This window comes from Corvus hawaiiensis, chromosome 3 (assembly GCF_020740725.1).
Source record: "Corvus hawaiiensis isolate bCorHaw1 chromosome 3, bCorHaw1.pri.cur, whole genome shotgun sequence".
In the NCBI taxonomy this organism is placed as follows: Eukaryota; Metazoa; Chordata; class Aves; order Passeriformes; family Corvidae; genus Corvus; species Corvus hawaiiensis.
Genome location: NC_063215.1, coordinates 92,286,321 through 92,300,622, shown reverse-complemented (window position 1 = coordinate 92,300,622; position 14,302 = coordinate 92,286,321). Strand labels below are relative to the sequence as shown.

Sequence of the window (14,302 nt, the reverse complement as noted above, 5' to 3'; positions counted from 1 at the left end):
GAGAACAACTGATCGGTGATTAGCTGAAGCCGCTATCTGATGTACCTTTAGCCTGAGCTATCACTGTCCCAGAGGAGGGGAGTATTTCCCTGTCCACGAGGTCATGCCAGCTGCAGAGACGCAGCTCGCCAGGAGAAATGGTGCTGCGGTGAGGGTGCCTGGAAAGGACTGCGTTCCAAATCAAGAGGAGAAGGATTTCCACAGCTTTCATAGAGAAGCCATTCAAACCACTGCAGGGAGCAAGACCTTCCACCACCATGAAGGAAACCACTGAAAATGTCTCTCTGGACGACGCCAGCTGGAGCCAGGTGATGTGCGAGGGCTTGGCTGGGGGTGAGAGCTGCGTGGGGTGGGGAGGGACCCGAGGGGTTCAGCTGTCCCGCAGCTACAGCGTTGGCCGGGAGCTGGGAGAGGCAGGCAGCCATCCTGCCCTCCGGGCTGTCACAGTGAGCCCTGAGCTCCTCCCGCTCTGAAACGGGGAGCAGAAAGCATCCACACCCCCCAGCAGACCACTCTGGGCATGAGGCTGGTGCCATGCAAGCCGTGCTCAGGTGGTACGATGGTGGATCCTGAGAGAGGATCTCCAAGGGTGTGGATGGAGGAGAAAGCCCCTGAGCATGGCCTGGACTGGCTTTCCCAGGATATGCCTTCAGACTGGATCCCCACATTTGCTGAGGAGCACCTGTTTTTAAAAATCAGGTTCAGCATAAGGAAGGGCACAGAGTGCTTTGGCAGCAGGGGTAGTTTGGAGGGCTTTCCTGTGGCTCTTCAGGCTGCTTGGTGTGATACTGCTTTCTGCTGTATATCTAGACTGAAAAAATTAATCAGCCTTGTTTGTTGAGAGGGCAGGAGGTGCACACAAAGATCATGGTCATCCCCTGCCAAAGATACCACAGGCATGGATAGGGTCTGGTACAAAGGGAACAGGTACGTTTGCTTTGGCTAGCATATGAGTCTGACAAGTAGGAAAAGCACAGGGTTGTGGGAGAGATATGGCTGGCTGGAAGAAAAGCTGCAGGCATGCACACAGAGCTAAACCCAAAGCCAGAAAGCTGCCTCAGCAAGGACTTTGTAATTGCAGCTCTATGCAAGAGGTTAACCAAGCCAAGTAGACTCTTGTTATTTTAACTGAAGAGGAGAAGGAGACTGCACTAGTGGCTGCACACCTATTTGTTCATAAAGCCTCCAAGTTGAGGAGTCCGTGTGGAATTCAATAATGGACATAATTCCAGTGAACCTTAATTTTTAGCTGCCATAATTCATCAATTACAATATGCACCATTTTGATTCAGTAGACTAATACTGCTGAAGTAGTACATCTTTTTTCCTCAAAAAAAAAAGAGTCCAATATCTTTGTAGTGGCATGACATTTACCTCCATTTTGAAAGTTTTCCCTTTTAAACTGAAAGCAACTAGAAAAGCACAACACAGCATGTTTCACTATCACACATGTCACTAGAACAAAGTACGCTTCCCACTGATTAACAGATAACTGATAACTCATTTCAACCCTTCAGACTTTTGCACTACAGTAACTCATCAATAATCCTGTTACATCCCATAAATGTATTTCCCTTTGCGCTTCATCTTTTCTAAACTTGGACTTTAGCAGCACTTTAGTTATTGTAATTAACTGTTGTAATCCACCTAAACAACTTTTTCAGACCAAGACCCAGGATACTATTTTTCACTCTGAAGAAGATAACAGTCTATATTTCACATACAGTGGAAAATCAAATGTTCTGGAGGTCAAGGAACTCAACTACCAGGTAAAAATTGTCATTTATACACCTCCCTTCAGCAGGAAGCATATCCAGCAATGCCTGTTTCTATACCCAAGCCATTCTAAAAGATAGATAAAGTTGAAAAAGTTAACACAACTGTTGCACAGTCGGTTTGTGAGCAGAATCACACTCTTGGCTGCAATATTGACAGCAGACTAATCCCTGTATTGTAAATACATCCAGTAAAGTTAAGGGATAAGACAGGAAGAGGGATCTGTTTCCAGGCTCTGGTTTGTTTCAGTCTTGAGCAAAATTATTCCTCTGAGGGCTGGAGCTGAGGGACTTTCTGTTCAGCTGGGGAGGAAAGCAGCCCTTGCTGGCAAGAATGAGTATGTGGAAGGGGATAAAGAGATGACGACTAACAAGGAGGATTGCAAGGAACCAGTGAAATTTTTCACCTCCTTCTCACCATGGCATCTGAGTAAGATTTCACAATTTTCAGTTACACAGAATTTCAAATTATATTTAAAGCTTGAAACATTTAAAATTTACAATAGCAATAAATTACCAAAGTAACAAAGGACAGAGGTAGCTTTAGTGATTAACAGAACAAGAAGCAAGTCATGAAAACCATAGGTGGCTGCAAAATAACTTCCTTCTATGCATTTCTGAAGATGAACAATAATATTTTAATAGACACTTTGCTTGTAACTTTGTAACTTTTAATGTATTTGTTGCTAAATAATTTATTGCTTGAATCAAAAGGACTTCTTTCTTTCTTTCTTTGTTAGGTTAACACAGCATCCCAGATTCCCTGGTATGAGAACCTCGCTCAGATGAAAATGCCATGGACATGGAAATCGGATCCCCGTTCCCACGTGTCAATAATCCAAAATCTGAATCTAAAAGTTCGAAGTGGTCAGATGCTAGCAATCATAGGAAGCACTGGTAAAAGCAACCACATTTCATTATATGACCAGCTCTCAGATAAAATGTACACAATCAAGAGCAGCACTCTGCAGTCACAATCTAGTTGGGACAAAAATTATTGGCTCTGTAACTAAAATACATTTTTAAAGTGACAGGATGAATGAGGAAACAAAGAAAGATACTAGGCGGGGAAAAAAGTAAATTATTTTCAAACCTGATTTTGTTATGGCCTGTACACATTTGCTCTTTGTTTCCTGAGGTGTAGTGGGGTATTGTTACGAGTGTGGCTTTGCAGCCCTAGATCTGCTGGACATGAATCAGTTTCATGGCTCAGATTCAAAACAGGCCAACTGCAGACCATACTTAGACAGCAAACAAATGAGGCCAGACCCCATAAGAAAGATCAGTGCCAAGTTGCATAGCCATAAGCAGGAATTCCTTTTGGACTGAAACAATTCTAATAGGATAAAATATTGCATTTGCATTAATTAATAGAAACTTACAGAGAAGAAGATAGTTCCTCTTCTGTCTGGGGTTACTGCTTTATTACACCAGGGTTTGTCTTCTTTCTTCCATTTTCTGGTGGGCCTGGTCAAGGGGGACAAGAAGTAGAAATAGGATTTGTTAAACTGAAGTAGAAAGTACCATACTTGGGAGGTAAAAACCTGCATGCTCTGTCTCCACTAGAATCTCACATCAGGTTGGCTCAGTGATTCAGTGAAGATGCTCTCTCTCTCTCAAAGGCAAGGCATATTTGCCAAAGAAGTTCTAACTTTATTTCTAAAAAAAGTGTTTTCTTCCCTATTGCCATGGGAATTTTTCCTTAGCACATATCCGTAATGTAAGTGAAGCTGTACTTTAGAAATTCTCCTGATAATAAAAGGAAAACCTTTGTGATGAAATAACATACTGAGTTATAGATATAGCATCTTTGTAAGGTAACATACACTGAGCACAAACCCCTTTCAGCAAACTAGTCAAACTATTTTCAAAAGCTGTTTATCACCTATTTCATCAAATGCCGTAGTAAAATGGATTAAACTGTTGATGGGTTTCACATTGTCAATGGCAATCAATATGTCACTCTTAAACAGAGCAATACGTGGTTTACAGATGGATGGGTTTCTTTTTTAAGATATATGTATTAAGAAGCAAGTCTGGAGTTAATCTTTCAACAGGGAGACTAGAAATAAATGACATCTAATCATAAGAGAGTTCTGTGTGTTTACATACAGAATCATGCAACAAAACGGAGAAATTAATTTGCTGTTTAACTCCAAATCAGGTTTTGTTTTCATTGTTTTACTTTTCTTACCTCTGGGTATGAGCCAGCTTTTCTTAATTATTTAAATGACTTTTTGTCTTATTTAAGTCATAATAATTTTTATTTCAATCATGATTAGGGTTCTTATTGTCTGTATAATCATTCAATGCCTAAGTCATTCAGCTGATGCAGCTGCTGTTTCTGAATTCACAAATCCCTCCAACAAAGAAAGCTCTTGCTTAACATTTGAGTGTCAGCCCTTCAGCCAGGGCAGGACACCACCTTTCACCTCTGTTTCAAAATTCAAAGAGTTTACCAAAGAGATAAGAGACACTTCTTGTGTTCATGAAGCCATCCTCAATGCCCAACTACCCAATTCTGCTGAGCAATGACAAGGGTTGAAATCACAGACTCCATTCCAGAGGAGAGAGATTTCCTGAACAGGAGCTTATAGTCACTATTTTCTTTGAAGATGATCCTGTCTCTTTGACTTTGGGAAAACTTCAGAATGGGTTGGTGAAGAATATTTTTTTCCTTAACTTCTCTGTCTGTGACAAGATCACTTTTCAAAACCATCCCTTGGAAATTAATTTTCAATTGTTATTTTTCTAGCTGGTGGAAAGACATCCTTGCTTGACGTGATAACCTGCCGGGATCATGGAGGCAAAATCAAGTCTGGCCAAATCATGATCAACAACAAACCCAGCACTCCCCAGCTCGTTAGGAAATGCATCGCACACGTGCGGCAGGATGACCGGCTGCTCCCCCACCTGACTGTCAGAGAAACACTATTGTTCGTTGCCAAACTGCGCCTTCCAAAGTTTTTTTCAGACTCACAAAGGAAAAAAAGGGTAATTAAGCTGTTGGAAAAAAATAAAGTTGTCAAAAATGTGTCTGACAGGAATTATCCAAGAGATCCTCTCTGTTTGGAGTCAGAACAGCTAATCTGGCATTTTTTTATGTAGATTATGAATTATAAACCTTTTTCATCTTTCAAGATAGAAACCAGCAATTGTTCCAAAGCTCAAAAAAAATGACAATCTAGAGAAAGCATTACAGAGGCTGAAAGACTAACTAAATTTTTGATTGCTGAGTCTTTTTTAATGTTATCTCTAAAATCAAGATTTGTTTTCAAGTGTCTCTAGCACTGAAATATCCAGATGAATTTTAACCAAATTAATCCTATTTTCAGTTTTATGTCTGCACAGATGTGCAAATGAACTCTTGCTTGACGCCTGTCACCCTTGGATCCCCGCAGGTGGAAGATGTGATAGCAGAGCTCCGCCTGCGGCAGTGCGCCAACACCAGGGTGGGGAACGAGTACCTGCGGGGCGTCTCCGGGGGAGAGAGGCGCAGGGTGAGCATCGGCGTGCAGCTGCTCTGGAACCCGGGTGAGCAGAACCCACACCTTCCTGGGGCCCACCACACACCACTCGGGCATAACAGGGCACTGCATGAAGATGGAAGCTTTCAGGGAAGAGCCACACACTCAGTTGCCCCTGGGGCAGCTTCAGGAGTTCATACTCGGGACACTTAACAGGCCTTGTAGCACGCTCTGCCAGAGGCTGCCTCTCCACAGCAGTCAGTGACTGGCTGCTGGTCCATTTGCTTCTATTGAAATCAGTGCTGATCACAGATAATACTGTAATTATTACAGGAATAATTCTGTAAACAGAGTGTTTCAGCAGTTGACACACTTTTGCTTCAGTCACCTTTGCCAATGGAAAAGTGGAGACAGATGAAGGCAGAGCTCCACAGGAGCCTTCACCCATCACTCTCTAAAAACCACCACCACAAAGATAACTCAAGGTTGCCTGAAGTTGCTCTTATTTGTGCATATCAGTATAAGAGTTTGGATTTTATCTGACCACATGCCACAAGTTACTTTGGAAGGCTGCTGACCTATTTTAACCTGGAGATTGTTTTCCTTTTCTCTGACCCAGCCCCCATTTACATGTCCAGTATTAACAGTAAAGGTGTTTTTCTTGACTGTATAGTCAGTCATTGCAGTCTTGTGCAACTCACTGACATGGCTGGTTCATGTTGCAGGTAAACTAGAAACTTCCACTACCTTCAGTAGAAGCAAAACATGAGGCTACATCCACAGCTGATTTTGCAGGATGGAATCCCCTCTCTGATCTTATATATATCAAAAGCACTGCTAACCTTGACTGAGCCTCTTGTCGAACAAGATTTTGCATCAGTTTTTTCACTAGGAAATGGATTTGAAAACTTTTTGCTTGTATAAAGTTATATTTTTGTAGTTATGGGGAAAACAGAAGTTTTTTGCTTTTGTAAGAAGTGATGCTCCGGAATAGATGTGCTGAAGTAAAAAAAAAAATTATGTTTTCTTTAAAAATAATGAGTGAAATTTCATGCACTAGCACCATTTCACATAGAATATACTTTCCAAACCAAACATGCTGCTTTCCACAGCTAATACTGTCTTTGGCAGGAATACTCATACTTGATGAGCCCACATCTGGACTGGACAGTTTTACTGCACATAACCTTGTGATAACATTGTCCAGACTGGCCAGAGGAAACAGATTGGTTCTTCTTTCACTTCATCAGCCCCGGTCAGATATCTTCCAGCTGTTTGATCTGGTTCTTCTGATGACTTCTGGACTCACTGCCTACTGTGGAACAGCTAAGGACATGGTCCAGTATTTCACAGAACTAGGCTATCCCTGCCCAAGGTACAGCAATCCTGCGGATTTCTATGGTCAGTATCAAGTACTGTCATAAAAAATGTCATAAAACCATTTGCTTTCATAAGTGTCTAGCTAACACTGATTTTTATTAACCATAACTGTCTTAGGGATTCCTTAGGACTAACTCAAATCAATATTGCAGCAAGTTCAGTTTTTAATAGGATCCTTATTTGTCAGTACAGGAAATGCAACAAAAACAAGATGTAGAGACAAAGTTAATTTTAAAAAACGCTCCTTCTAAGCCTGCCAGATCCAGTAACTGGTCCACATATTTAGCATAATTATCCCCATGTCTTATCTGGTTGAAACTTCTTCTGTGGGAAAGACACAGGTAAACTGAACAACTGCTTTCTGTAGACAGTTCTCTGATTTCTCAGTTAAGAAAATGTAGAGGCTAGTTTCCCTAGTCACAGACAAACCTGGAACAAGTAATAGGAAAGAGGAGTGCTGCCCTACAGAGCACACTGGAAGGGAGAAAAAGCTAATCCAAATCAGCAATCTTTTTACTCCTCCAAGAAAGTTTACGTGGTTTCAAATCCATTCATCTTCTGGTTTTTGCAACGTGGAAAGGGAATCTGCCCCTGTTAATCTGATGGCAGAAATCTCTTAACAGAGGCTGGCTCAATTCCAGCCCTTAGGTCTTTGCACTCAAGTTGGCCAGGCATCAGACAACCATAATGCTCTGGAGCAACCTCTTCAGCTGTGCCTGTGTGGCAGGCAGTGCCAGCTGTTGCAGGGATAAACAGAAGTTAACCTTGGTGTCAAGCCCCACAAAAAGACCTTTGTCACCATCAAGGTTCAGAGCAGTCCTCAGCCAAGCACAGCCTTGGGGAAGGCTTGCAGCACCCCTGTATGGGAATGGAGAATGAGAGGCAGTCCTGGGAAAACCTGTAGCTACAGCCCTTGGTTACAGAGACAAACCCCTGCAACATGGAGGTGGGGAGGGCAGAGAGGCAGGTGGAAGATCATTGAATGGTATGCACAGTCAGTACCTATAGGAAAAGAAAGGAAATAGGGGCAGCAGGAATGTGGAAATAGAACAGGATGGCAGAGGATCCACAGCAAGAGGGAGCACCTGATGGAAACACACAAGTGCTGGCTGTATGTCTGACAGAGAAACAGGAGACCAGGGCAGAAGGGAAGATATAGGGCAGATTGCAAGGAATTTCTGATGGACTCCTCCTAAGAGTGGCTGAACAGACATGATCAGCCAGTGATAGTTCTCTCAGAAAGCATCTGTAAAACATCAGATATTGTCAATCTACACTGAAGGTCAGCATGGGAAAATACTATTGTAAGTTTAGATTAAAAAACAAAAAAAGCTAAGCCAATTATTATTGGTATGACTATGTTGTCCTTAGATAATATCCTTTTTAGACTTTTTAGTATCAGGTAAAGTTTATGGCACCTCTGTAAGATACAAGTAAGACAATAACTATAATTTTACAGATGAAGAAAAACATGATTTAAGTCAAAGTCACATAAAACACTGTAAATGCCTACATGCCTACATGCCTATTTTTTCTCAGCACTGCTCTCAAGGCACTATGAAATTTAGAAAAATCTGAAATAGTAGTTTATCATATTATAATAAGCAATTTTGTAATCTCTCAGTGATTCATTGAGTGACTAGGTAAGAAGCATACACATTAACAATCTGTTCATCTCTAATTACCTAAAATAACTGATAAAGTTTGAACTGTTGTAAGTTAATGCATGTACACAGGTTGTACTGTCTGCTCCCAATGAAATCCCTGATTCTGAACACATCATAAAGTTATTTCTTCTATAGCACATGGACTCACATCAAGTAATGTCTTGCAGTTGACTTAACCAGTATCGATAAACAGACTGCAGAAAAGGAGATGGAAAGCCAAAAAAGAGCAAATGTTCTTGCCAACTTGTTCCTAGAAAAAGTCAAACATTTTGATGATTTCTTATGGAAAGCTACTAAAGGAGACAATGCTGAGACCACAGTCAGCAAGCAGAGGTAAAGAAAAAAGTGTCGTACAGAAGATCTGGAATAATAGCTACACCTTGTGCTAATTTATTTTTTTCTCTCTTTTTCTTCTGGGCAGGGCCCATTTAAATTCAGAAGAGGCTATCAATATGCCTCACCATTCAAGTGATCAGTTACCAGGAGCCTTAAAGCAGTTCACTATATTATTAAGGTAAACTTATCTTCAGCATAAACAATTATGTATCATGCCCATTTATATTTCAAATCATCAGAAAGAAGCACAGAATATCCCACACCAATTGTCTTCCTTCAGCCTATCAGCAATTTAGACCTGAAATACTCTGTGGCTATAGGTGCTTCATAGGTTTGATGAGGTAAAATCCTTTACAGAAACAGGGAGCCCAACCCCTCTCCTAGCCAAAGCCAGCAAGTTCCAAGGATTGATTTTTAACACTGTTTGGGGCTATGTATCTGAATATAACTGGCATTAGTAAGTATAGTATCTCACGGTCAATATTGCTGTTTTCCTAGTCGTCAAGTCTCCAATGACTTCAGAGATCTTTCAACATTATTAATCCATGGATTTGGAGCCCTTTTTATGTCATTATTAATTGGATTTTTGTACTATGGCCATGAAAAAAATGGACTCTCTATTCGTGACACAACAGCACTGCTGTACATGATAGGTGCCCTAATCCCATTCACGGTAATTTTGGATGTTATTGCCAAATGTAAGTGTCAGTCTTCTTGTAAATGCTATAAGGAATCAAAAAATTCTTAAATCTATGAAAAAAATTAAACTTAATAATACAACCCATTGTGTTTGTTCCTACCCTGCAGGTCATTCAGAAAGGGCAATGCTTTATCATGACTTGGAAGGTGGAATGTACACTGTTAGCCCATACTTCTTTGCTAAGGTAATTTGGTTTTGTTGCCAGGAAATACAAACAGCTGTCTTGAACATTAAAAAACACAAGCAAACCAAAGCCTTGTTGTATAAATAATCACATTCATATCAGACTTTGTTCTTTTGTGTGTGCCAGCTAAGGCTATCAGTCTTGCTTCCTTAGTATTAATAGATTAAGCCTCACACTACTTTAGATCTTTGCCATAAGTCATGGCTGAGATCCCACACCAGAAAAGCCAAAGAAGAACTTTTCACTGGGTTCTTTGGCCAAAATGTGAGAAATCTCAGACTCAGATTTCTGGGTTTAGACGGTTTTACATACCTGCATATTTAATTCACTGAAGCATCTCTGAAAGTTTGCTTACGTATCTTGATCTGTAAAACAAAACATTCGTATCAAATGCTAAAGCAAAGGTAAAACAGAAATGACAAAACGCTGTGATATTTCCAGTAGTTGGTTGGGCCTTTATTGGTCTGAGCTAAAAAATGTGTTACATGCACAAAGAGCCACAGTTTCTAGAACTAAATTTAGAACTTTTTAAAAACTGCATTCGCTTTTTCACAAGGGTTTTGAATAATCCCTTCTCTGTGATGTTAGATGAGTTCTGCCTGCCATGGCATCTGTAATTTAGGTTTCCATTTCTGCACAAGGTTTTAAATGCTTATTAGTGGTTGCCAGAGAAAAATATTCTTTGCATTGTGTCACAAAGATTGCACATTATTCACAGAGAAATCGATGTAATTTGTTACAACCTTAGTATTAGAGGATAGTAGCAACCCTGTTTGGAGGAACTAATACTTTCCATATACTCCTTAGATATTTGAGAAAACCCCAGTCATGCTTTTGTTTTACAACTAATCAAGTTGCTAACTGGACTGCCTTTGGGACAAGGTGGGGAAGGGACCAACAGCCAAATTTGTCTCAAATTTGGTCTCACACTACTTTCAACCAAATTGGGACAAAACATTCAATTGCCATGAGTCAGTAACAGTATTGCTGTTATCAAGCACACCAGTTCTCACCAAAAGCATCTTACATTTTTAGAAGCTCCCAAACCTGTAACAAAACAAGACATCTAATCTGTAACAAGAATACTCTCCATTTAACAATTAGCTATAGACATTGTCACAACTGGAGAAGAAACTAGCAAGGATTTGTTTCTGTTGTGGGTTGCTTTTGCATGTCACTGACAACCCCTAACAGGGAGATGACTGCATTCTAAGGGAGTATTTCCTATAGCTTTTATAAATAGTCCATAAGTACATTAAGGCACATCTCATGTATTTTTGTAATTATCATTCACCTTTTTCTCTCTTTTTGTATATTCTTTTTCATCTTCCCAAACAGATTTTGGGGGAGCTCCCAGAACACTGTGGTTTTGTTATCATTTATGGGGTTCCCATCTACTGGCTGGCAAACCTTGTTCCTGAGCTGGAACATTTCCTGCTGAACTTCCTGTCAGTGTGGCTGGCTGTGTACAGTGCCCGTGCCATGGCACTTTTGGTGGCAGCTCTGCTGCCGACGTTACAGCTCTCGGCCTTCTTTGGCAACGTCCTCTTCACATCATTCTACCTGAGTGGTGGTTTTGTGATAAGCCTGGACAGCCTCTGGACAGGTAAGACAAAGCTGCCACCTTTTCTCCAAAATGAAGCATCAATGGCTTTCATCAGTGACAGTGTGTCACGTGCAGGAAAACTCAGCTTTATTCTTACCTTTGTAATTATCTTCTTGGATGGTGACAGTGCAGTCAGGTCATTCATTTTACATCAGTTTCTCCACCTGAAAATGAGGCAACAAGAAGTTTGGTCAAAAAAAGCACTTGAAAAAGGCTTGATTCTTATGTGGTTGCTAAATTCTTCAGTAAAAAGAATTGTATTCAAAAGATGAAGATGGAGCTCCAGGAAGACTTGGTTGACAGGGGGAGTTTGATGGATATGGATATTAGCTAACTCCTCAGTTCCCGTCTCCACGTAACTATGTAAAGTATATCTGCCATTTTGTCCAATAATAAATTGTTACATGTTTACAGCCTCTGGCTGTCAAGTAGTGAGACAAACCTGTTGTATTTGGCAGCAGCACAGCAAGTATTCAAGGTCTCAAGTTTTGTGTGTGCATCAATTTTCCTCATTTTCTTTTTCAGTTCCTTTCTGGGTTTCAAAGATCTCTTTCCTCAGATGGAATTTTCAAGGAATGATGCAAATTCAGTTCACTGACACCACATATGAAATGACTGTTGGAAACACTACTTTTCAAATACCAGGGAAGCTTGTAAGTCAGTAATAAAAATTGTTGCGCACATTTGATAAGCAATTGGAATGCTATTTATATGCCTGTCATACAATAGATGGTGTAGGCCACAAATTTGGCAATTGCAAAATCAACACATGAAATTGCATTACACTTGGTTGTAAATTTGTTCCTAAAGATGGCCTTACAGCAGTCACTCCTTCTATGCCTTTCTTTTAGTTGAAGAGAAAAAACCAAAATAATAAAGGGCAAGTCTTTTCTACACCAGCCCCAACTATGCACCTGCTGAAATTGTTTAGAAGCTGAAATGTGTTCTTCTGAAATAGGAATAGAGTAGCTGCAACCCTCTATCAAACCACCTTGGAAGCTACACCTAAGCTGGAAAACGGGAAAGGCAGCAAGGGCCAGGGAAGCTCACACATAAAACACAGTTCACAGATCCAGCACGAAAATTTTGTGTCTTTTCCTAATTCTGTGTTATTGGTCATTATAGATCACTCAGTCTCTGGACCTGGACTCTCACCCTCTCTACGTGAGCTACCTCGTTCTCACTGGCATCATTTGCAGCTTCCTGCTTTTATACTATTTATCCCTGCGCTTTATCAAGCAGAAATCAACTCAAGACTGGTAAGAGGTGACGGCCTCCCTTGCAGGAAGGCAGGGGAAGAAGGATCCCGGTGGGTGCCCCGCAAACGCCCAGGAGCAGCGCAGGAGGCAGGAGCGGGGGGCGCCGGCAGCCCGGCTGCCACAGGATGGCAGCAGAACCCCAGGAGTCGGGATGCGGGCGGGAGCCTGCCACGGACCAGAGCTGCAGCCTGGGATTGGGGTCGGGGTGGGCTTTGGGGTTTTTGTTTGCTTCACCTACGGGTCTCATGAGTGACAAGCCGCTTACGAGTTCTGCACATCTGGAAACAGTCTGAGCTATGGGCCACCGGTATAAAAGGACCCATCGCACTCTAATAATAGCTGATGTTTTAGTCCATGATGTTTGAACATACAATGATCACGTACTTAATTCAGAGGGCTAAAAGAGAGCAGGATCAAACCACTACTTTCTGTGGCATGTGTGACATTTAACACGTTAAGAACAGAGGAAAGCAACACAGAAGATTTCACAAGTGCTTCAGGAGAACATGCAAGGATGGAAAACACAATTGTTAACCACTCTGTGTTCTAATTTCTTATGTGTTTTATAGCTTTACTTCTGTGTTTTAAAGCTTTGCCCTTGTGTTCCAGTAATATGCTGATGATGCCCAAAACAGGTATTTGCTCACTGTAGAGATGATATCTTGTAACAAATAAAATTGTCTCACCTTCTTGGATTTATTTTTACAATATACCAACTGATTGCTATTAATGACATCTTTCTCCACTGCAATACAAATTATAGCAATTTGCCAAGTTTGCTTCCTAAAGTTCTCATGTAGAAGACACCAACCCGCCCCTGAGGAACTAAAAATCTAACAATGCAACCTATTAATGCTTGTCATAGTGCACCTAGTTATGCTCAGAAAATGAGTATCAGTAAATAAATGGCCATGATTCACAGAGTCATGGTAAGTGCATGTACAAATTATGTGTGCAGTTGCTGTGAGCATTTTGTAAGATGAGCTTGCTTGCTTTTAAACGTTGAGATGCCTATCCTTATATACAGAAACTCAAAGCAAATTGTCTACTTGACTTTCATTTGCATGTTGCACACAGTGGAAAACAACTAGTGTAATCAGCTCCCAGATACTGTTATGTAAATCCTGAGGTTTGGTTGTTCTTGGTTTAAGAAATAGGAATGAAAGAACAACCATGTTTTGTTATTCTATTTGGCAATTATGACTGTCACATTATTTTCCACAGGTTCCATGTGGTAATAAATTCCCAGGAAGACCCTGGTCTAAAGATGTTAAGCAGGTCTGATAAAATAAGTTCTTCAGCCCCAGGCAGCAGTAGGAATCCAAAACACTCCAAGGTTCTTCTAAGGTGAATTCTACCATTTCTTTCTGGTTCTGCTGCATTTGATTTCAAAAAAACCCACTTGATCTGATCTTAGTGCCATTTTGAAATTATCAGATTTTCACTGCCTTTTAGTGGCAAAGCCAATTCTTTCAGTCCAATTCAGCATCATTAAATTGTCAGAATAGCAGCTTCCTGTTTGATTCTTAATTATTCCTTTTTATTATATTTAAGACACTTAATTTTTTTTAAAGTGGTTTACTCTTCTTTGTAATGATCTGTTGTGATTAGAATCTCTTTTATATTACACTGAAGTTTTAAGGGTATATATTGGTACTTCTAGTCTAAACCTCTATTTTCAAGGTATTTAGAGGATTAAATTCTAGGCTGACTCTCTGTTGTGAATTCACTTTGATGTTTAATAAAAAAAAAGGAGCGACACAATGGGAGAAATTAAAGACATAAGGGACAGCTCTGAATTTTAGGGGCATATTGTCATGCACAGAAATCTTCAGGCATCTAGATAAGAATACACCATAGCCTTAACTTTGAATTTCCTTCCTTTTGTGAAATTAGTCAGGCTGCTGACATTACTTAAACAGCCTTTT

At 40.6% G+C, this 14,302-nt stretch overlaps 1 protein-coding gene across 1 annotated transcript; it reads left to right on the top strand.

Moving 5' to 3' along the window:
- The first annotated feature begins 72 nt into the window (after positions 1-72).
- On the top strand, positions 73-13,086 carry ABCG8 (ATP binding cassette subfamily G member 8). The gene is made up of 13 exons (XM_048296452.1): positions 73-308; positions 1,665-1,769; positions 2,516-2,672; positions 4,531-4,769; positions 5,177-5,309; positions 6,374-6,643; positions 8,457-8,622; positions 8,711-8,803; positions 9,124-9,323; positions 9,433-9,509; positions 10,848-11,115; positions 11,641-11,768; positions 12,241-13,086. The coding sequence occupies exons 1-13, from the start codon at positions 258-260 to the stop codon at positions 12,376-12,378; spliced, it is 2,025 nt and encodes a 674-aa protein (XP_048152409.1). The 5' UTR covers positions 73-257; the 3' UTR covers positions 12,379-13,086.
- The last annotated feature ends 1,216 nt before the right edge of the window (positions 13,087-14,302 follow it).